Source organism: Argopecten irradians, chromosome 3, assembly GCF_041381155.1.
Source record: "Argopecten irradians isolate NY chromosome 3, Ai_NY, whole genome shotgun sequence".
In the NCBI taxonomy this organism is placed as follows: domain Eukaryota; kingdom Metazoa; phylum Mollusca; class Bivalvia; order Pectinida; family Pectinidae; genus Argopecten; species Argopecten irradians.
In genome coordinates, this window is record NC_091136.1 from 51,428,812 (window position 1) to 51,452,385 (window position 23,574).

Below are 23,574 nucleotides of genomic sequence, written 5' to 3' on the forward strand. Positions count from 1 at the left end.
GGTTAGTGATGGGAGAACAACCAGTCTGCTGAAATGGAGCTCAAAATCTGAATGTGTTTGTAAGTCTAGAATTTGAAAGTGGATCAGGTCGGAGGATATTGGATAATCAGATGAATTGGAGTGGCTTATTTGGTTGTCTACAACGCTCTTTATGATTAATTTACAGTGACCCTTACCAACAAGGTCACTTTGAAGCCATTTTTCTTGTGTAGCCAGATGGTTGTAAAGGATTCCCAGTATACATTACTATGCTTATGTTATAGATTATGGGCAGACAACAGTGTCATTGATTCATATCTGTGTTTTTCTGAATTATTTCTAAAATATGTGTCTGGGTATTGTATATCTGTTTTAGATCCCAGAAGAACTTCACAACTCAGCTCAGGTAACATCTGCAATTGGAAGGCAGAATATGTATTTCTTAATTTTAGATGCTACTGTCATTGAACTTCATATAATGAAAGTGTTTCTCAGGAGATGGTGTGCTGGATTTTGTGTTGGCAGTGATTTGAATCTTATAAGAAATGAAAAAGTGTAAGGACACCTGCCTGACCAATCCATGACACCTCAGTTTAAGTTATTTTATTAAAACAGTTCAAAGAGAAGAAACAAGGGCAATGTCAAGTTGTGATTCATGTTTACAGAATAATGACATTGTATTAATACACCTGAGGTCAGCGTGTACCTTTTCTTCAGATCCAACAGGTTACCTATTTCTTCCTGTAGTTTCAAGTGAATTCCTGGGATGTTTATTCTGCGTCTTTCATCATTTTGCAGCTCAGCTGATTGACCTCTGACCTGTGACTTGTAAGGAAGTACTTGCATGGTGATCACCTTTAGATGTTAATTGTTTGGTTGTGACATTATTTGTGCACAGTATTATTTTATGTGGTGGATTACGTGGGGGATTTGTCATAGTCAATATTTACCATTGTATATCAAATAGCACCCATCAGCCTCTCAGCTCGCCTAATTATTGCTGCAGCAATTACACGGTGTATTGACACGAGCTCGTCTGGGTACAGGTGTAATTATGATTTAACAAGGACACCTGATACAGGTATGGCTATTGACTGTCTGAGACACGGACCAATATGCACCGTTACATTGTCATGCATTGATTATAATCAGTTATTCATAGAAATTGAAAATCATTTGTTCGACAGGTGTGCTCTGACAGTATGACTCAATCTCAAACACAATACAGATTTGGTTATCAAAACAGAAACGGACAGTTTTAAAATCATTGATAAATTAGTGGATGTTTTGGTGTTACAGGATTTTGTGGATATTAATGTTTCACAGACTATCTACATTGTTTATTAGACTGCCTGGATTTCTCGCTCTGTTCAACAGTCTCCGAGAGTTTTTTGGCCAACATAATATCAGATTGCATATATGCATGTGCGGTTATCTTGAAATCATGCAACTATATTTATTGCCATATGTGCACAACTGTATTCATTTGTGTATATATATCCCCAGTACAATGGACAGCTATCACTGGCGTTTCCACACCATAAATACTATGCATTAGGCCTAATTGTATATAACAGTACACTAGTGCAATCTTCGGTTCATGGTTGATGTGACGTAAATGTTGGAGAAGTGTTTTTTCCTTGTCTGTTTGTGGATCAACTGATTAATAAGCTGTGCAGTCTGATAGATACATCTGTAACGATGTGGATCCTTAAAACTTCGCACTCCCGTGGTGGGAGGTACAACGTCTGCTGACCAGTGCTGTAGGGAGCTAGATAATGGGAGATATATACTAGGCTGTGTGTACCTGTGTGTAACACCTGGTCATCGATCTGACATGCCATCCTCTGTCCCCTCCTCCACCTCCTCACAGGCGATGTTTGCCTACAACACTCAGCAGGCATTCTTATTCAGAATCAACAAGGTAAATAAAATCTAAAATCTCTCTAGATCACTAGTTTTATGGAGCAGAAGACATGATAGCATTGATCTTAGGTCTATATGCCCTGTACTTGTGTATCTGTATGTTATACTGGGTGTATATAACACCAGGTGCTCTTTGTTCCATGTTTAATTAAAGACTTGTCTGATATCAGGTACTCTGTTCTGTCACACCGGTCCTACTGATCACAAATAATTATATATTTATACTAATTATGAAAATATTGCTGAAAAAATCTTCAATTGATTATCAAATTTATCAATTAATGATGTACCAATTATACCCCTGAGAATTATCATAGTGATTTTGTGTATTCCAGTGGAATTATCATAGTGATTTTGTGTATTCCAGTGGCCTGATCAGGACACATATGACAAAGGGGAGAATGTAAAGCTCAGAAATATAGAAAGTTAATGGCTATTGATGCTATAGGCTGTGTCTACAACATATTGAATATTTATATATTATTTGTGTAATTAATAGATTTTATATAGTCTAGAATGATGAATTGTTAGCTTGTTAAAGAATGGTTGTATTTGTGAACAGGGCAGTCAAACTAACAATGCTGACAGCTGTTTGGGACCTTTCTGTGGTTTATGTGATGTAGAAATACATTATAAATAAGTTGAATTATGTTAGCCGAGTGTTGTTGGAAGTTTATGGTTTATATTGATCTGACTGTAAGCCTGCTATATAGTGATGACACACATGTATTGCGAATCTGTAATTAGTATACTGTATAATATAGGTATAAATCTACATGGATAACAGTATATGTGCATATGATATTATATTGAGATGACAAATGTAACATACGCATTATTCTGATTTGTAACTGGTGCACATTTTGAGGCATAAAGTTTTCATTTTAATTCCTTATATATATACATTTATGCACGTTCTGTTTTATTTTAGAATATTTTTATGCATAGATCTTTAGGTAACAATAGAAATTATGCAATATAGTATTAACCTGTATCCATATGTACATTTTATAAGTGTTATGTAAAAAACATGTGCTCATTGTGTAAAAGTGTATGTGATGCATACGGTATACACATGTGACTTTAAAAACTACCGTTAAGTGACAGTCAAATGCTTGTATATATGTAGGAAATGCAGTTTTGCCGTTCTTGTGCATGTTTCCAATGTGGATATCACATGCAATCTATATATCTATATATTAACGTCTTGTATAATCCTTCGTCAATTGTGTTTCTGAGATACTTTATGCACACAATCTCTAACGTTTATATTGAGATTGAAGATCACAAATCGGTGCATGCATGTTTAAAAAACAGTCTCCATTTTACCAGTGTGTTCTAACTTGGATTAAAATTTTAAATTTGAGATGGCTAAAGATGGATTAAAATTTTAAATTTGAGATGGTTAAAGATATTTATTGTGTAAATGAAGAGTGTCCGCAACAATATACTCCGATTATAGTGCATCCTGGTCGCACTAATATAATGGTGCCTTCCTGTATACATTCGTCTGGTTTAGACATTACATAATCCTCCATAAATCTCGCTGAACTAAAAACCTAGACTCTAATGAAGATCAACACTTCACGGCTATTTACATGTCGTTATGTAATCTGGTAATGTTTGTAGATCTGGCTGAAGTTAAGCACAAAATCAATTATGTATTCAAACATAATGAAGTGTAGATTTCAGTTGTGTAAAATATAAATTTTGTGTATTGTAGGTTTTGACAGTTTCAAGGATAAAAATATAATAAAAGTTTGTATGATGGTGTGTTATGTCCTTGTGTGTCTGGCTAAGTCTGTTAATCATTAATACTTATGACAGTAAGTTTTATAGACTACATGGATGGAAAAACCACAGACTTCCTATCAATACATAGATACCTGGTACCAGCTCTGTCACATGCCTCCACAAACACAAACAATACCACAAACTGCCCTGAAAAAGCGAGCAATAATTGATTGATATCACTATGTTGCATTGTTGTAAACCTGAATTTTTGCAGTATTTTGTGTACCCCATACAGAGAGCTTTGTGTCTGTTTCCATGCTACAATTTCACTTGATCATGATACTGCAGAGTCTGATTCAGCATAATGCAATTAAAGGCTTGGAGTGGAATATGTCTTGTGTGCAAATGATCAGATACTCTGGAATTAGTGAGAGAACTTTATAAACTGCTAGTCTCTGGGAGTGACTTTGTTACAGCTAGTACATTCAACGGTATATTTCAGTCTGAGATGGATATCTCACCTGCTTACCAACAAGTTATATAAAGCTAGGTCATCTTGAAATATCCATAACTATGTTGTATGAAGATCAAGATTTTTTGTTCTTTATGATATAGTTATAGCCCTTTAATTAATTTTAATTAGAGTTGATAGTATGTCATATAGCTTTAATTAATTTTAATTAGAGTTGATAGTATGTCATATAGCTTTAATTAATTTTAATTAGAGTTGATAGTATGTCATATAGCTTTAATTAATTTTAATCAGGGTTGATAGTATGTCATATAGCTTTAATTAATTTTAATTAGAGTTGATAGTATGTCATATAGCTTTAATTAATTTTAATTAGAGTTGATAGTATGTCATATAGCTTTAATTAATTTTAATTAGAGTTGATAGTATGTCATATAGCCCTTGAATTAGAGTTGATAGTACGTCAAGTCATGGACAAATGCTGTATGAATCTCAGCCTGTTTATACCCCTGTATAAACACAATTGTGTTCCACATGTGCATCCTCTATGTCCTTATAATGTCACAGAGTTTCATTGCATCACATCTTTCCATTATTATCTCATCTTTCCCATCCAGCTGCAGATAATAAGGAGGCAAGGACTTTTCAGTCTATTAGATATTTCTTGTTTTAAAACCAGCTTTCACAGTAGAATTAAAACTCTTCTTAACCCAAACATGAGCAGCATATTCATGCAATAAGATAATTAAAGGTATTTTATCTCCAACGAACCTAATTGTCTCTTTTTGTCTGTTTTAGCTTCGCTTGATGGAGCAGCAACTTGCAGCTATTCACTGGCAGCCCCGCGACCTTGAGACCAGAGTGCACGACCTTCAAAGGGAATGTCATGAGAAAAATAGAATCATCAAATCCTTGCAAGAACAATTAGATGAACAGGTCTGTATGGAATCACAGGCATGTTTGACAATTGATTTAACACTTGGTTAGATTCAGCTAGAACTGATGGGGTTTTAATACTGTCAAATGCCTGTGTTATACAATGGATGACTTCTAATGAGGATAACAGTCTTTTATATAGACCTTGATGTTTCTCTGCTAAGTTAATCATTCTGAGATTCAGTTCTATTCTAAGTGCAATTGTTTGTTTGCAGTTTCTTTGACAGTGGCTTTGTTGAAGATAACAAAGAGAGTTACACTGTAATGGGAAATAGTGCATTTGGTCATAGGGTTGGTTTGTGTTGTATGGCCTACTTATACAGCTATGGTCATTACGGTTAAATTAGGATAAGGTGATGCAGAAAAGCCAGAGTACCCTGAGGATAAAGCACTGACCATGGGGGTTCAGAATTTATAACCATGAATATGATTGGCTAGATCTAGAATGATTGACTAACACACTATAGCTACTTTGCCGCAGATGTAAGCTTTTCAGATGTAAGCTTATCGGTAAATGACCATGAAGATCTTAATGGACATATTGCCATGTTTGTAGATCAACAAACTATACATATTGAATCAAATTAAAATTTAATATTTCCACAACATTATTAGAAATTCCTTGGTGATGTAACATGAGAAGGCACAGGTTTAACTGAAATCTTCAGAATAAAGATAACTCAAGAAGCATAATAAGTAAAAAAAAAATATTTCTTTAAAATGCATATTTTAAAAGCTAGAAATGGAGTATTTGTACAGGTGTAAAAGGATATAGCTGAAGTGGCATGTCACACAGGTGCAGAGGGACAGATCTGATATTATCTTTGTTTATAATCATAACTGCTTGTTATGGATATGTTCTGCCACCCAGTAGAACAGCAAACAAGTGTAGCTCGGGTTTCTACCCTCAATATCTTCTTCTGTAAGTCTCAGTCTGTCGTCATTAAACAATTATGGTGTGTCTGAAATCACTTAAAACAGGAGAGAATTGATTGAAGTCAGTACACACTGACCTACAGACGTGTGAGACTTATACCTGATGTACAGGTAGATGTACAGTTACGACCTGTATGCACCTGATATACCTGACACTCATTACAAGTTTAATTAAACACTTTACCACAATTTCTCAGGATTTAAATTGGAAATTTATTTGTTGTACAAGAAAGACTCCAATATCTTTCACCATATCAACAGTATTTCACAATTAGAATGTGTTTCTTTCGTATATCTCACTTCACTATAATAGCAATTAATGCATGATAGTATTAAATAGTCCTCATCATTATTCTTGTATTTTTAGCCCACCATCATCAGATGGTGGGCTATTCAAATCGCTTTTTGTCCGTGGTCCATCGTCCGTCCGTCCGTCCGTCTGTCCGTCCGTCCGTTTACAATTCTTGTTATCGCTATTTCCCAGAAAGTACTGAAGGGATCTGTCTCACATTTCATATGTAGGTTCCCCTAGGGCCCTTATTGTGCATATTGCATTTTGGGACCAATCGGTAAACAAGATGGCCGCCAGGCAGCTACTTGGATTTTGATACTTAAAGATTGTAATCACTATATCTCACAAAGTACTGAAGGGATCTTTCTCAAATTTCATATGTAGGTTCCCCTAGGGCTTTAGCTGTGCATATTGCGTTTTTGGATCGATCGGTCAACAAAATGGCGGTCAGGCAGCCATCTTGGATTTTGATAGTTAAAGATTGTTATCGCTATTTCTCACAAAGTACTGAAGGGATCTTTCTCAAATTTCATATGTAGGTTCCCCTAGGGCTCTAGTTGTGTATAATGCGTTTTTGGATCGATCGGTCAACAAAATGGCCGCCAGGCTGCCATCTTGGATTTTGATAGTTAAAGATTGTTTTCGCTATTTCTCAGAAGGTATTGAATGAATCTGTCACAAATTTCATATATAGGTTCCCCTAGGGCCCTAGTTGTGCATATTTTGATTTGGGACCGATCGATCAACAAAAGGCCGCCAAGGAGCCATCTTGGATTTTGATAGTTGAAGTTTATTACTGCTGTTTCTCAGAAAGTACTGAAGTGATCTGTCTCAAATTTTATATGTAGTATGTTTGCACAAGTTTGAAAAGCAGAGAAAAGATCCCTCTTTCCATTATCAGACATAGATCATTCTTTGGTGGGCGCCAAGATCCCTCTGGTAGAAGTTTCCAATAGAAAAATGAAATGGCTGTCTTTTTTTTTTTTTTTTTTGGTTCTATTGACATTTGAATACATTTAAACTTGCATGAATCTAGACAGTAATGAATTTGTAAGGTTGTAAATTCAGGATTCTAGAAATGTATCTTGACTGGAATGGACCTACAATTCCAACTTATCATTTCAGAAAAGGCAGCGACAACAAGATGCTAAACAAGTTGAGAGTAAAGCCGGAAAAATTAAAGACTGGGTCACTAACAAATTATCTCAGGTATGTATACAAATACTGTCTTATACTGACAAGATGTAGGTGTGCAATATGTCAAAATATCAAAACGACATGTGTAAAGGACAAGTTACGGTGATTATAGTCCCACCTTGGGGGATTGTAACGTTACTAAAATCACGTAAAAATTGACATCCATAATCACTGATTGGTGGGACTAATTGATGGTAAATTATAATTTGATTGCCATTGTCACTTATTTTAGATAGTAAAAATAGGATTAATTTTTAATTTGCTCTGTTGAATTACAAGTGTGTCATTAGATCTGGTATGTATAAGGTGTGGTGATAAATGATAAAAGCTTGATCAAAGCTCTTTACCAAAGTGTAGTGACAAAAGAGATGGAATCACTTAGAAAGGGAAAACAATGTATAGAATGTTGTGGGATGGCACGTTTCTTATGTCACAGACAGTATGTAATCTAAGGCAACACTTTGTAGTAAGAAGTATACTGGAATTCTGACCCTCGCACAAGTCCTCTGATTTCTGTCTGGCTTTATTGTAGAGTTTGATATTATCACATTAGAAAAACAAAAGCTATCTGTTAACTTTGACTGAAGTTTTAAATTGTTTACTTAAACATTAAAAAGTTTTATTAAACAAGAAAATTTGCCACTTCCACACATTGAAATGAAATTTGATGAATCAGCTGTTTTAGCGTGCCGACACAGCTACATTGATTTTAGAGTATTGTCTAGACTAGATGATAGGCCCACAAATCCAGGTGGGGATCATGTCTTTAACTTATAGACACAGTTTAACCTTTAAGTGTTAACTCAGCTTTTTATTTCCATATTGAAATCTGGCTTACTCTTAAATTTTTTGTAGGACTTGGAAACATTTCCTGTTTTATTGACAAAAATTGTTCATAAAATATATGTTTTGAAAGGACTCAGTACATGTATTCTGATGTTGGAGAAAATGCTTCCTGTTTTTCTTTTTTTGAACTTGTTTTTACATATTATTTTTAAAAAAAGATTAATATTTCACTTATTTAGTGGCCTTTTTGAGAAATCACAATGTACAAGATTTTATTAGATTAAACAATACATGCAGTATAAAAAGATGGCCAAGTAGGTCAAATTTTGTTAGATTTACTACAGCATATACTTACTTAGCCTTTCTGAGGATCAAATGATTCATGTTACTATAGCAACAATAAAAAATCTAATTTTATTACTCATATAAAGAATAGTAGCTTGAATTCCAATAAACCTTAATAACATTATCCTTTGTGGTAGGGCTATAAAACTTATATAAAAAGTTATATCATAGTTATTGATGTAATATATTAATAAGTTTAATGTACATCTTGAATCCTTTTGATTTAAGGCTATAAGATGATAGATCCAGATTTACAGATTGTCTGTGCTGTTTTAAACCCTGGGTAGTGATTCTTTACACCCCAAAACATTTTTTGATATCATCCTTACTTAGAAACTGCAAAGTCATTATTTGTCTAACTTCAATGGATGATGTATTGATTGATTTTAGCATTGATAAATTGTTATAAAAGTCATTTAGTAGCATTAAAGGGGTTTTACCCAACAACCCCAAATTATCACCCTGTATGGAGTATATAGAGTTACATTATAATGTTGGGTAGGGTATACTGGTATCACCTCTGTGTACACCAGATCATTATCACACCCTGATTACCTCCCCTCTCTACCAATGATTGGTAAACCCAGCTAATACACAAGTCCTCCCTCAACTGTAAAGTTTAAATTGTCACCGATGGTACTAATTGTGTAAAGATATTATAAATAAGACATTGTTCTTGATGATGTAACCATTAATTGTGATAAAAAATGAAATAAAATTCTTGTCTCTGCCTCGAGGACAATTTGTGTTATCCAGTCTGTCCTGTCCTTGGATGTTCGGCTATGATTTAGGAAGGTACATGGAGATATTTGTGCCTTGTAGTTAGTTTTATAACTATTGTATTGTAACTCTGTTAAGTAAGTTTATATTTGATTGCTTGGTTTGTATACAGTTGGAACAACAGAACCAGGCGCTCCAGACAGAGAATGAGATGTTACAAGATCAAGTGGAGATCCTTCGTGAGCGACTACAGGCCCTTCCTGCCTTTGCAGCTAAAGAAATCTACCGACTGAGTGGCCAGGTATTGATTCTATTAAATGCACACCTGTGTGTTGTAATGATACAGTAATAATAACATCAGACACTATTTTTGTCTGGGGCATTGTGTCCTCTTACTTAAAAGTAAGTGATAACATACTTAAGTTTAACAGTTGAATTATAATTCCATTACAGGATTCCTTCTCAAGACCAACTTCATCAGTAGTGGAGGAATCACGACCTGAGTCACAGAACATGGGGTCAAGGACAGCCTCCGAGATGACCAACCTCTCAGGTCTGTTAGGGTCAAGGCCAGTCAGTGAAGTAAGTTCAAGGCCAGCATCTCACAACTTTGGCTCTCGTCCAATGTCCGAAGTTGTGGGCATCATCCGTCCATTCTCAGGTACAGGGTGGTCTGAAACTGTCTCAGAAGTTGTAAACTTACAACCTTTTTCTCGGACATACAGTTCGAGACCCACCGTGGAATTTGAGAGCACTTCCCAACCCGGATCAGGGTATAGTTCACGATCAGCCTCCCCTGGTGTCCTTCCGCCGGAAATTCCCAGACGACCTTCGCCTTCTATACTCGAAGCTTTCAAAATGGAACAAGAACTTATGGAGGACAGGACAGATGCCAGTATCAGCCCTCCCTCCGACTCTCCTGATAGTAGTCCAGACGGTCTGACGGAGAATCTGTCTGATAATAATAGTGATGATAGTATGGCCGACATAGAACATGACCCTCTGTACCAAGAGGTTGATCAGAATCATGAAAGTACTTATGAACCTAAAAAAACTCTACCTCCACAAATCAAAATAGAAAGAAAACAATTCCATGACCCACATATCTTTGATTCATTGGTAAGTTCTAGTACAGGGAGTGAGGAAGTGTTGTCGCGTCTCAGGAATCTACAGAACGGTGATATGAATAGAGACGAGGAGGACGACACACTGCGTTTGGAGGATGAGGATGTAGAGGAGGAGGAGGAGGAGGAGAAGATCATTGTAGAGGATGTGACCCCTATAACCTTGACCCCTAGTACGATGATGACCCCTCTGACCCCATTAACTCCTCTCCTCCCTCAAGCGTCTCCCTCTATGACTGGTGTGTTTGGACATCATCACACATCCAATGTCTCTGCCATTGCCACATTCCCGCGGGTGAGGAAGGAGCGCGACAAACCACCGCCTCTCCAACTTCTAGCCCCTAAGGAGGGACCACAGTTCTTTCTGGCTCAAGAAACACAAAGAGGGCGGGGACAGTTTGGTCCCCCTCCTCCAGTGTTAGAACCTCAGGTGATCGGCAGGGAGATGTGCAAAAATAGGTCATCACCCATGACAACAAGACGGGCTGCTGCTCACACACATTGGGTAGGTACTCTGGTCATTAATCTTGTATCATGTTACTCTATTTAATTGATTCATATTCATCTATTGTGTTGGACCCTGGATTATAGCACTGTTTGGTATTGATATTTCTAAAGAACTGCATTATATCATCATACTGAGTAAAAGTGTTCAGGCAGAAATGCGGTAATGTTGAATTCTTGAAAAAATCTTAAATATGTGTTGAACTTTAAATTAATGGATTCTGTATTATCTCAGGAAAAACGAAGCTATGCAGTTCCCAAGAAGTCCCGACAACAACCCACAGACCAACATGCTTTAGGTAATGATACGAGGAATATATATATATAACTCTGCTGAACGATAATATTAAATTACACTGGATTTATCATAACTTTAAAAAGAAAGCTTGGTTTATGTTAAATTACACTGAATATATCATAACTTTAAAAAGGAAGCTTGGTTTCACATAAAGTAAAAGAAAAAACACTTTACTAATATTTCTTCTGCTTTGTAGACATCACCAAGCTTTAAGTAATAGCTATATCTAAATATGACTCTACGACGGAGATGAATGGTGAAATGAAAGTGCATCTGAATCATCTCCAACAAAAAAAGATGATTTATCAATAGTTTTTACAAGCTACAGCTGACAGTTATACAATACACACTATTCCCTGTACACACTGTAATGTGTATTTCAGTATAAAGTCAGAAAACATATTCATACTATATAAATACCTAATCCTTGTGTATGATACTACTATGATATTTCAGAGGTTAAGGCCAATATATATGCCATATGACACCAAGGTTTTGTTGCTTTAATAATAACTGCGAATATGTTCACAAAACTTATTTGAAATATCATCTGACAGCTTAGAAGGTCCATCCAAGAGAAAATCACAAAAACATTTAATACCTTATATTCATTGGAAGTAAATTCAGGGATTTAATGTAAACTTGCAATGTCATGTGTTGATACTGAAACTTTATACTATAAAAGTCCATACCAACATTCAATACAACTACAGGTACAACATCACACCAACCCCCAGTACATGTAACTATAAGTACAATGTCACACTGACCCCCAGTACATGTAACTACAGGTACAAGGTCACACTATCCCCAGGACATGTAACTACAAGTACAATGTCACACTGACCCATGGTACATATAACTACAGGTACAACATCACACCAACCCCCAGTTCATGTAACTACAGGTACAAGGTCACACCAACCCCCAGTACATGTAACTACAGGTACAAGGTCACACTAACCCCCAGTACATGTAACTATAGGTACAAGGTAACACTGACACCCAGTACATGTAACTACAGGTACAAGGTCACACTGACACCCAGTACATGTAACTACAGGTACAACATCACACCAACCCCCAGTACATGTAACTACAGGTACAAGGTCACACCAACCCCCAGTACATGTAACTACAGGTACAAGGTCACACTGACCTCCAGTACATGTAACTACAGGTACAAGGTCACACTGACCCCCAGTACATGTAACTACAGGTACAACATCACACCAACCCCCAGTACATGTAACTACAGGTACAAGGTCACACCAACCCCCAGTACATGTAACTACAGGTACAAGGTCACACTAACCCCCAGTACATGTAACTACAGGTACAAGGTCACACTAACCCCCAGTACATGTAACTACAGGTACAAGGTCACACTGACCCCCAGTACATGTAACTACAGGTACAACATCACACCAACCCCCAGTACATGTAACTACAGATACAAGGTTAGCGGACTGACCCCCAGTACATGTAACTACAGGTACAAGGTTTCACTGACCCCCAGTACATGTAACTACAATTGCAAGGTTACACTGACCCTCAGTACATGTAACTACAGGTACAAGGTCACACCAATTCCCAGTACATATAACTACAAGTACAAAATCACACTGACATCCAATACATGTAACTACAGATACAAGGTCACACTGACATCCAATACATGTAACTACAGATACAAGGTCATGCGGACCTCCAGTACATGTTACTACAGGTACAAGGTCACACTAACCTCCAGTACATGTAACTACAGATACAAGGTCATGCGGACCTCCAGTAAATGTAACTACAGATACAAGGTCATGCGGACCTCCAGTACATGTAACTACAGGTACAAGGTCACACCAACTCCCAGTACATGTAACTACAGGTACAAGGTCACACTGACCTCCAGTACATGTAACTACAGGTACAAGGTCACACTGACCTCCAGTACATGTAACTACAAGTACAAGGTCACACTAACCCCAGGACATGTAACTACAGATACAAGGTCACACTGACCCCCAGTACATGTAACTACAGATACAAGGTCACACTGACCTCCAGTACATGTAACTACAGGTACAAGATCACACCAACTCCCAGTACATGTAACTACAGGTACAAGGTCATGCGGACCTCCAGTACATGTAACTACGGATACAAGGTTAGCGGACCTCCAGTACATGTAACTACAGATACAAGGTCACACTGACCTCCAGTACATGTAACTACGGATACAAGGTTAGCGGACCTCCAGTACATGTAACTACAGATACAAGGTCACACCAACTCCCAGTACATGTAACTACAGATACAAGGTCACACTGACCTCCAGTACATGTAACTACAGGTACAACATCACACCAACTCCCAGTACATGTAACTACAGATACAAGGTCACACTGACCTCCAGTACATGTAACTACAGGTACAAGGTCACACTGACCTCCAGTACATGTAACTACAGGTACAAGGTCACAAACACACCAACTCCCAGTACATGTAACTACAGATACAAGGTCACACTGACCTCCTGTACATGTAACTACAGGTACAAGGTCACACTGACCTCCAGTACATGTAACTACAAGTACAAGGTCACACTAACCTCAGGACATGTAACTACAGATACAAGGTCACACCAATCCCCAGTACATGTAACTACAGATACAAGGTCATGCGGACCTCCAGTACATGCAACTATAAGTACAAGGTCACACTGACCTCCAGTACATGTAACTACAGGTACAAGGTCACACTGACACCCAGTACATGTAACTACAGGTACAAGGTCACACTGACACCCAGTACATGTAACTACAGGTACAAGGTCACACTGACCTCCAGTACATGTACCTACAGGTACAAGGTCGCACTGACACCCAGTACATGTACCTACAGATACTAGGTCACACTGACCTCCAGTACATGTAACTTTAAGTACAAGGTCACACTGACCTCAAGTACATGTAACTACAGATACAAGGTCACACCTACCCCCAGTACATGTAACTACAGATACAAGGTCACACCAACCCCCAGTACATGTAACTACAGATACAAGGTCATGCGGACCTCCAGTACATGTAACTATAAGTACAAGGTCACACTGACCTCCAGTACATGTAACTACAGGTACAAGGTCACACTGACACCCAGTACATGTAACTACAGGTACAAGGTCACACTGACACCCAGTACATGTAACTACAGGTACAAGGTCACACTGACCTCCAGTACATGTACCTACAGGTACAAGGTCACACTGACACCCAGTACATGTACCTACAGATACAAGGTCACACTGACCTCCAGTACATGTAACTATAAGTACAAGGTCACACTGACCTCCAGTACATGTAACTACAGGTACAAGGTCACACTGACACCCAGTACATGTAACTACAGGTACAAGAACACACCAACTCCCAGTACATGTAACTACAGATACAAGGTTAGCGGACCTCCAGTACATGTAACTATAAGTACAAGGTCATGCCAGCCTCCAGTACATGTATCTACAGGTATGTATTAAGGACGTATTCTTCTGAGGTTTCAGTCCCGTTGAAGTCTCGTTTCAACAAAAATCAAAGAACTTATGAGATTTTCAAATACAATTCATCAATATCTGTAGCAAGTTGCCAGTTGCAAATTTTGTCAAAAAATTACAACTCTAACTTTAGCAGATTTTTTTATATGGGGATTTTAAGAAATGGCCTATTTGGCAGCCATTTTGAAATTATGTCTTTTTTCACTTTGAGTAGAGCTAAAGTTTTACCATTTTTTACTGAAATTGCTTTTACTTAAATCATCACTGCACCAGCATTTTTAGCTGTTTCGAGCTAATTTTTGCTGTAAATCTTTACTTGATTCGTGGTTATCAAAATATTGAGCATTTATTTAATGTGTTAAATGATTCACTTTATTCACTTTATTTTTTATTTAATGGTAATTTGAGCACTTTTTTTTTACTCTAAAATACTGAAAAATAACAAATATTTAAGTGGGGCAAAAAAGTAAGCACAAGGATACCCCCATTTTTCTGCATGATATTGAAAGAACAACCCTTTCCCTATTTATATGCAAAATATAAACAAAAGTTTAATACCAGAACTGAAAATGGTGCATTTTGTATCTCAAAATTAAGGGGTAGGGGTAGCATATATGTTGTTATTCTGAGAAAAAGTATTAGTCTTATTAATCAAAACTGGTATATTTTAAAAGAAGACTACTGGAAAATAAATTCTACAAACATTAATACATATCAAACACCTCATTAGGAAGTTATGGTTTTAATCTCTCATGTGTATGGTCAAAACGGCAAAATTCCTATAAAATCTAATATTTTGTCAACTAGGTATCTTGATTGACAGTAGCTCAAAAACGCACACACGGACATATGTTTTTTCTTTCATTTTCTTTCATGGTATGAAATCCTCTTTCCAAAAATCTATATGAGAAAAAAAGTTTAAATACAAGAAAATTTTGACTTCTCAGAGGAGTACATCCTTAAGTGTATGTTACATATATGTTTAACAATATTTTATCCTTCAGCTTCCCGGAGTCCAGGCCATGAAGTTACTGCATTAGACCAACTATACCAGGACTTAAGTGTACCTGTGTTTGCCACACTCAAAGGGGTCAGTATATATATGAACATGTAAGATTCCTTGTTTTTAAAAACAATGAGTCATCATACCTTTCTAACAACAATATTGAATGTTGAGTTTGTAATAATCTTTTATACTCAGATATGTAGTTCTGTGACTTTGATTTAGTTTTGTTTTGTGAACTCAGAAAGCAGCACAGATCCGCAGCACACCATTTACAGGGGAGTCATCATCTGAATCCTCTGACAATGAAGAGGGACCACTCCCATCCGGGATCATTGACCAATCAGATCTCAGTGCCTCAGCAGCTAGTCCAATCACAGACCGCAACATATCCAAACAGCAGCAGAGCAGCTCAGGGGCCACCAAAAGGGGTAAGGACAAAATACAATAATGTACTAGTCCAAAGTAGAAAGACACATCAGGGGCCAAAAGGGAATATTAATCTAAATTAGTAAGACACCTCAGAAGATACCAAAAGGTTTGAGAACTTAAATTGCCAAGCAGATTTGGAGCCTCAAAAAGATTTTAATGAACTATTTATTACACTGATTTACTCAACCAATTAGCTACATATTTTTCACTGTTGTTAATACTTTCTATGTGTCTACTTCAGGTGTGTCCTGCCATTCCGCAGCCTCAGAAACATCATGTGACTATGCAGACCCTCCAGATGAGACCTCAAGTAAAAGTGACTCGGAAAACTCAGAACCTGAACAGAAACTCCTCAAATACGCCACAGACAATCAAAAACATGTAAGTCCTCAAACACGCCACAGATCATAAAAAAACATGCAGGTGCTCAAATACACCACAGACAATCAAAAACATGTAAGTCCTCAAATATGCCACAGACAATCAAAAATATGTACATTCTCCAATATGCCACACACAATAAAAAACATGTATGTTCTCATAATAACTCTTAACAACTCTGATATGCATATTATTGAAACCTTACAGTATTTTGGTATTTTGACAGTTTTAAGACTCCTTCTGGGAAGTTGCACAAAACAAGTTCAGAGTAAAGACAATTAAGTTATCCATGAAAATATATGTACCTAAATTTTTTTCCTATTTTTGTTTGCTCTTAAAAAAGTTGATAACAAGACGAGAAAGAATCTTGACATTCTTGTTACCTCATAAATATTGTAAACATATTAATTGATAAATTGTGTACTTGTAGGATACTCTAGAGAAATTTGGTTACCTGTCCAAACTGGGAGGTAAGGTGAAAATGTGGAAAAGGCGGTGGTTTGTACTGAGGAATGGCGATCTCATCTACTACAAGTCACAGGTATGTCGACTGTAGGTAAATGTTTCACATCATCTACTGCAAGTCACAGGTATGTCGACTGTAGGTAAATGGTTCACATCATCTACTACAAGTCACAGGTATGTCGACTGTAGGTAAATGTTTCACATCATCTACTGCAAGTCACAGGTATGTCGACTGTAGGTAAATGGTTCACATCATCTACTACAAGTCACAGGTATGTCGACTGTAGGTAAATGTTTCACATCATCTACTGCAAGTCACAGGTATGTCGACTGTAGGTAAATGGTTCACATCATCTACTACAAGTCACAGGTATGTCGACTGTAGGTAAATGGTATGAGACATGTCTTGTAGAGGAACTGTCTTGGAAGCAACATAGACTCCTGATCTCATTCATCCTTAGTCCACACTCTAAACTAACTTAATGGAGGCAAAAAATAATTGTAAAGATGTAAGAAGACTAAGAAATACCAAGAGAATACGACCAGGTACTCCATTGTATATCAGTAACATATATAGATGGAAGTCAATTAGTACATCTTGATTATTAAAGCTGTAACACTGTATTGACAATAAGGAGAGCTGGTTAATTGTAGTAGGGGTTTGACTTTTGTTTGATATGATGACTATGGCATGGTGGTGATGATTTGCTATCTTATCAATCATTGGTATGTTTCAGCATGATGTGTTACGTAAACCCCAAGGAACCCTAAAACTTGATGAACAAACTCGCATCTCCCACGTCAAGGGAGAACTCACTTTCGAAGTAAGTTCTGCAGGTTTACCTGTATACTGGCCATGTAAAACAGTTTGAGTCTGTATTATATCAAAGGAGATAATTCTGACCAAATGAGTATGACAGCACACGTCTTGATCAGGGGAGATCATTCTGATCAAATGAGTATGACAGCACAAGATTTTATTCAGGGGAGATAATTATGATCCAATGAATATGACAGCACAAACCTTTATTCAGGGGAGATAATTGTGATCAGCTTATTATTACAGTAAATGTATTTTATCAGCTAGGGGAGATAATTCTGATCCAATGAATATTTCAAGTATAATAATAATTCAGGTATGGTATATCAATAATACTAGGAACGCTCTTCCATTTGGCTATAGAAATGCATTAATCTTTCTTTTAGATAACCAACTCCAAGAGGACCTACTACTTTACAGCAGATTCACAAGCTGAAACAGAGAAGTGGATCAAAAGTAAGAGTACACTCCTCTAATTGTTGGATATTTCATGATACATGTAATTCTTCCAAGACAGTATCTGATGAGTTACCTTTATACTTGAATGTACAAGTCAGCTAAGGCATTGCCTAGAACAGCTTAATATCTGAGATAAGTGTATTTCTCAAAGAAGAAAAAATCATTACCTACATTTGCTTTTGAAGTAGATGTTGATAATCACTGTAATATGCCTTATTGTCTAAGCTTTGTATTATTGTCTTATGATTAAAATCAACTTCATTGTACAGATATATTTCTTCATTACTCTACCATCACTCTTATCATAAGCAGTTTTACATTTCTACGAACAGAATTTCCAATAATCAGTTGGTAAACGTACTGTATTATATGTCATAAAAGTTAATGTTTCTTATAAACTTTACTGTTTTTACATTGTCTAGTTTTGCGAAAGTTTCTGAAACGCCAGGCAACCAGTTATCTCCTTGACCATATGGAGACTAAGGCTGTGGTCAGGGGCTGGCTTACCAAGGTAAACATCAAGTAATGGTGTAACATGTACAACACTTTATCAAGCTTCATAAGAGACACTGTTGATAGTGTGGAGTGTTTAGATGTACTATTATTGTAACTAGAAAGTGACAACTTATCTTGTTTCATATTACATATGTTTATAAACCTGTGATAAAAATTCAGTTGGTATTATATAATGTTGAGAGATACATGAATACATAAGGTATCACATGTTAAATATATCATCCCTAATTTAAGAGTGTGTATTTATAGGTGAAACATGGTGCCACACGGAAGTGTTGGTGTGTCCTCCTGGGGCACTACTTCCTCTACTACAGAACGGCCAAGGACAAGGTCAGTAACATGACATTAGAAAAAACACATATGGTAAGGGAACAGATTTAATCAAGTGCTTACTCAAAATAAGAATAAAAATACTTATCTTAACATAAACTGAGAATGACTAGAATGCTATTATTTTGGTGGAATGAAACAGCCACCTTTTGCTTGAAGCAGTTTGATTACTCTAGCAGATTTCTCACATACATCCTACTGCTACCCATTTAACTGGTGAGTATTAATATGTATATCCTCTATATACATTGTTCTTGACAGACACCGATCGGTCAGATCAACCTCCAAAGTGCTAAGATAGAGGATGTAGATAACTCGGGGGACTCCGACGAGGAGTGTGAGGTCACCATGACACCGAAACATGTGGTGGCAGTATGGCCGCCAAACCAGGGACCAACCTACCTTATAGTGCCTAGTAAACATGAAAAGGTAAATGACGTTACCTACCTGCCTATTTCTTATTTGTTAATTCACTAAAAGAAGAAAAATAATAAATATGGAAAAGGTCATTTACAAAGGAGCTTATATTTAGCTGAATCGAGAGGAAAATTTGTGTCCAAAATGTTTTTGTCAACAATTTATAACATTAAAAAAGAAATCATGTTTAAAATCAAGAAAAAGAAAATATTCTGAAGTCTTAATCCATCTCTTAATGATATATTGATTGAACTGATGATGCCACGCGACAGAAATCATGGATGAAGCATGTAAGTTTTGACTTAATTGGCCAATAACTTATAACTTTCTGAAGATTATGTGACCCAATTTTTGTTTGGTTTAAGTAATTGGCCAATCATTGCTGAAGAGAGACACCATTTCTGATTGGCTTAGCCAAAATTTAAGATTGTTCAGTCTATCATAGAAATTATGTAGCTGTTTTGTACAAGTTAATCAATGTTCATTTTTCTTAACTTTAACCTTTAACGTTTTAGGACTCGTGGCTGTACCACCTTACAGTGGCAGCAGGAGGGGGGATGGGTAATGTGGGAACCGAGTATGAACAACTCATAGCCAAGGTCATCGAGGTGGAAGGTGACAATAGTAAGTTTTTGACATGGTTATAAGCATTTCTATTTGAGACACATATTGAGCTAAACAAAATGTTTTGAATGCTATATAAACTGGCATTAGATTAAAGGTACCATTACAGGAAAAGGAAGAACATAGACTGGTCAAAAATGTAATTGTTATCTCATTTGAATGTTGCTTTCTTTACAATATTATTCAGGATTAATCAGAAACTTTCATTTCTGTTTTACAGATTCCGTTTATTGGAAACATCCCATGATGCTTCATTGTAAAGAACCAATCACAAAGCCCCTCACAACCCTACCCTCAGAAGATCTCGAACGTAAGGCAGCTGAAATGTTCAAGGTAAGTTTACAATTCTGCAATAGTATTCTAAAGCATGCACCATTGATATTTGTTTGATATAAAGCAGAACTTGCTGAGAGTAAGTAAAGCATCTAAGTATGTGAACATTGAATTGTTAGAACTTCCCTTGTCTGTTTAGCATCAAACTCTGTAAAGAAAGCTGGCTTTATAAAGGTTTAATATTCCAGTAAATCATCTACCCTAGCTCTAGGTCTTACTATACGACCCCGATCCCCAAAGTTAGGGTGATATACTGGAATCACTTGGCTATCTGTCTGTCTGTCTGTAGGTAAAGATCGATTCCAATGAAATGTTGGGGACCATGTGTATAGATGTACATGCAGGTTTCCTTTACCAAAATCTGGTTTGCAATGGTAACCAGATAACATTACACAGGTTATTGGAATAATCTTGTTCAAACTTGGTAAATTTGCTATAATGCATGAATGTCTATTTACACATCAAATCCTTCAATAACAGATACCATGGAAAATAATGAAGGAAAATTTGGTTGACATTGTCTCAAATAAGGGGATAGCAGGCAGTATTAGATAGCCATTGCCTTACAATTCTAGTTTACAGGGGACATCCATAGGTTTTGAAGAAATAGCCATGGATAGAAGTGATTTTGGAGTCATGCACTTTGGCAGATATAGACTATTTTTCTATGTCACTATCCTTAATGTATATTGTATGTTTTCATCTCAGTTGTGTTGTTTGGATTGGTGTTCTTGTTGTTGCACAATTCATTCATTTTCAAGTGGATACTACTTTTCATTTCAGTGGATTGTACAGTTTATTTATTGCCAAATTGATACCTCCAAGCTGGATTTCCATGTGGAGCTAGCCCAGAGTATACTGGAGCTGTGTGTCAGCCACCCCCAGCTTCAGAACGAACTGTACTGCCAGCTCATCAAACAGACAACTCCCCACCCTATACAACACAAAACTACCATGCAGGTAAATGTAACCTCCCAAAAAATATGTTATGTTCTTTCTTTTTCCTCCCCTACATTCCATTTCTATTCTTCTTTTAAAATTGCAAAAGTAAATGTTTCCATTTCTAATTTCCTCCTAAAAATACAAAGTGAATATTTCTTTTTTCTATTTTCTCTCTTATGCTAGGTTTACACTATGTTCCCGGCGACCACGTTAGTCCCGTTTGCCCGAAACGTGGTGCGCCATGGAATTTTGGCTATTTTTGTCTCTGTATTCAAGTTGAGTTAGGTCTTGTGAAGTTTTGCCACGGTGTTTTACGAATTAGTCATTTCAAACAGGTTTTAATTACAAAATATGTTAAGAGAAAAGAAAGTCTTAACTATATTGGTATAAATATATAATAGCCAAGTTGTTTCTATGCAAATATTTTTTTCTGTTAGGTTTCACTTATCTCTTTCACATCTTTGGATGATTTGATGGTTAATGTTGATGTTTAACAAGATTAATACCTAGACAATTGCTTACACGTAAGGTATCTTTAACGCTAGAGTATAAAACGGGAAAAAAGCAACGACGTCCAAACTGAAATCCTGTGAATTTGAAGTGTTGCTGCCGTTCACACGGACGTGGAATTTTGTACGCCTCGAACGCATGTTATTTTTAAGTATCCTTTTTTACGCCTTGCGTCCATTGTACGTGACTCCGTGGCATTTGACAGTTTAAATTGGCATATCCTAATTGACCGCTCATTTTGTTATCACGTCCTTCTGCGTTTTCACGTTGTCCGTCACCACTTGTCACGGTGCTAAACGGGCCGTGGCGCGGGAACTAGTGTAAACTAGCTACGTTACAGATCAGAGTATAATTTTGGACAACAATGATGAGTATAATACATTCTCTACGAAAGTCCTGTATCAAAATGTGATCGTCTGATCATCCCATCACACCAGAAATCTTCTGGCCTTCAGCATATCAATATGTCTGATTTTCAAGTCTCAGAAAGTGGTTGTTTACTCAATATCATAGCATTGCTGTCTACTCTATATGAAATCTGATTGCCTGTTCAGTATAAAAATGTGACCGTCTGCTCCTTTTTGTCAAACCATGTGACCGTCTGCTCTTATTTGTCAAACCATGTGACTGTCTGCTCTTATTTGTCAAACCATGTGACCGTCTGCTTGTTGTCACTAGACTGTAACTGCACAGTGCAAAGTGGCAGCATTCCGTGTCATTGTTGTGACAGAATGGTTTGTCAACTCTAATGAAACTCCACATGAAACATTCATCACTTGCGCTCTCTCTTCCGCAAATGAGTCGGTTTGATGTTAAAAGGAATTAAACCGCTCCTGAAACAATGAGACACCTTTAACTGCTTACACAACATATTATAGGCCTATTGTCTGCCTGAGTTTTATAAAGTACAGTTGTAACGGATTAGGTAATGAGCTTTCATGCGAGTCAGCCGTCTATTTCAATCAGTCGCCAATCACATTGATTTGTACAGGGATTTCATAGCTAGAACCAGACTTTGTGACCGTGCATTTTCATCCTTTATTTGACGTGAAGAAATCACGCTATCTTCACAGGTTGCTCTCCTACGAGGGGCAAAATGTGCTAAGGAAATGTGACATTTCCATTTGTAGAATTACCATATTTATTTTAATTACTACATCTTACACATGAGAGGCCACCAGGGGATGAAGGCTAATTGATGTTGAGTATGTTAGCTAAGGCATTGGCCTGCTGATCCGCCGCCAATACTCGAGGGAAGTGGGTGAGGCAGAGACGTATAACAGTCGATGTCCTATCAACATCACAATGCCAATATTATCTTAGTATCATAGTTGATTTCTTGAAATTTATGAGAAAATGATGATGGATCTTTAATTGAATAAAAAATAGCAATAGCAATTAGAAAAAACCCATGAAATGTCTTGTTTTAAATTTATAAAACAAATACTTTATTTTAAAACCTTTCTAATTGAGAAATCTGTGAAGGTTTAAATGCTTTTGCAACGAAGCCATAAATCCTAATTATACACTGTCTCCTTCTAAC

The 23,574-nt window shown here is 36.8% G+C and overlaps 1 protein-coding gene across 7 annotated transcripts in view; it reads left to right on the forward strand.

Annotated features, from left to right (window-relative positions):
- Positions 1–23,574, forward strand: part of LOC138318978 (pleckstrin homology domain-containing family H member 1-like) — a 177,249-nt gene that overhangs the window by 79,328 nt on the left and 74,347 nt on the right. For 6 of the 7 annotated variants that reach the window (XM_069261837.1, XM_069261834.1, XM_069261841.1 and 3 more), the window contains 17 exons: positions 4,910–5,047; positions 7,401–7,484; positions 9,496–9,624; positions 9,777–10,952; positions 11,187–11,250; positions 15,804–15,889; positions 16,047–16,233; positions 16,476–16,615; positions 17,046–17,156; positions 17,818–17,904; positions 18,287–18,356; positions 18,782–18,870; positions 19,125–19,205; positions 19,467–19,634; positions 20,138–20,246; positions 20,467–20,579; positions 21,363–21,539. In XM_069261837.1, the coding sequence (XP_069117938.1) occupies positions 4,910–5,047; positions 7,401–7,484; positions 9,496–9,624; positions 9,777–10,952; positions 11,187–11,250; positions 15,804–15,889; positions 16,047–16,233; positions 16,476–16,615; positions 17,046–17,156; positions 17,818–17,904; positions 18,287–18,356; positions 18,782–18,870; positions 19,125–19,205; positions 19,467–19,634; positions 20,138–20,246; positions 20,467–20,579; positions 21,363–21,539 (3,009 nt within the window). Of the gene's footprint in view, positions 1–1,239; positions 1,904–4,909; positions 5,048–7,400; positions 7,485–9,495; positions 9,625–9,776; positions 10,953–11,186; positions 11,251–15,803; positions 15,890–16,046; positions 16,234–16,475; positions 16,616–17,045; positions 17,157–17,817; positions 17,905–18,286; positions 18,357–18,781; positions 18,871–19,124; positions 19,206–19,466; positions 19,635–20,137; positions 20,247–20,466; positions 20,580–21,362; positions 21,540–23,574 lie in introns of those variants that run through there. The other variant, XM_069261840.1, reaches the window with a different exon arrangement.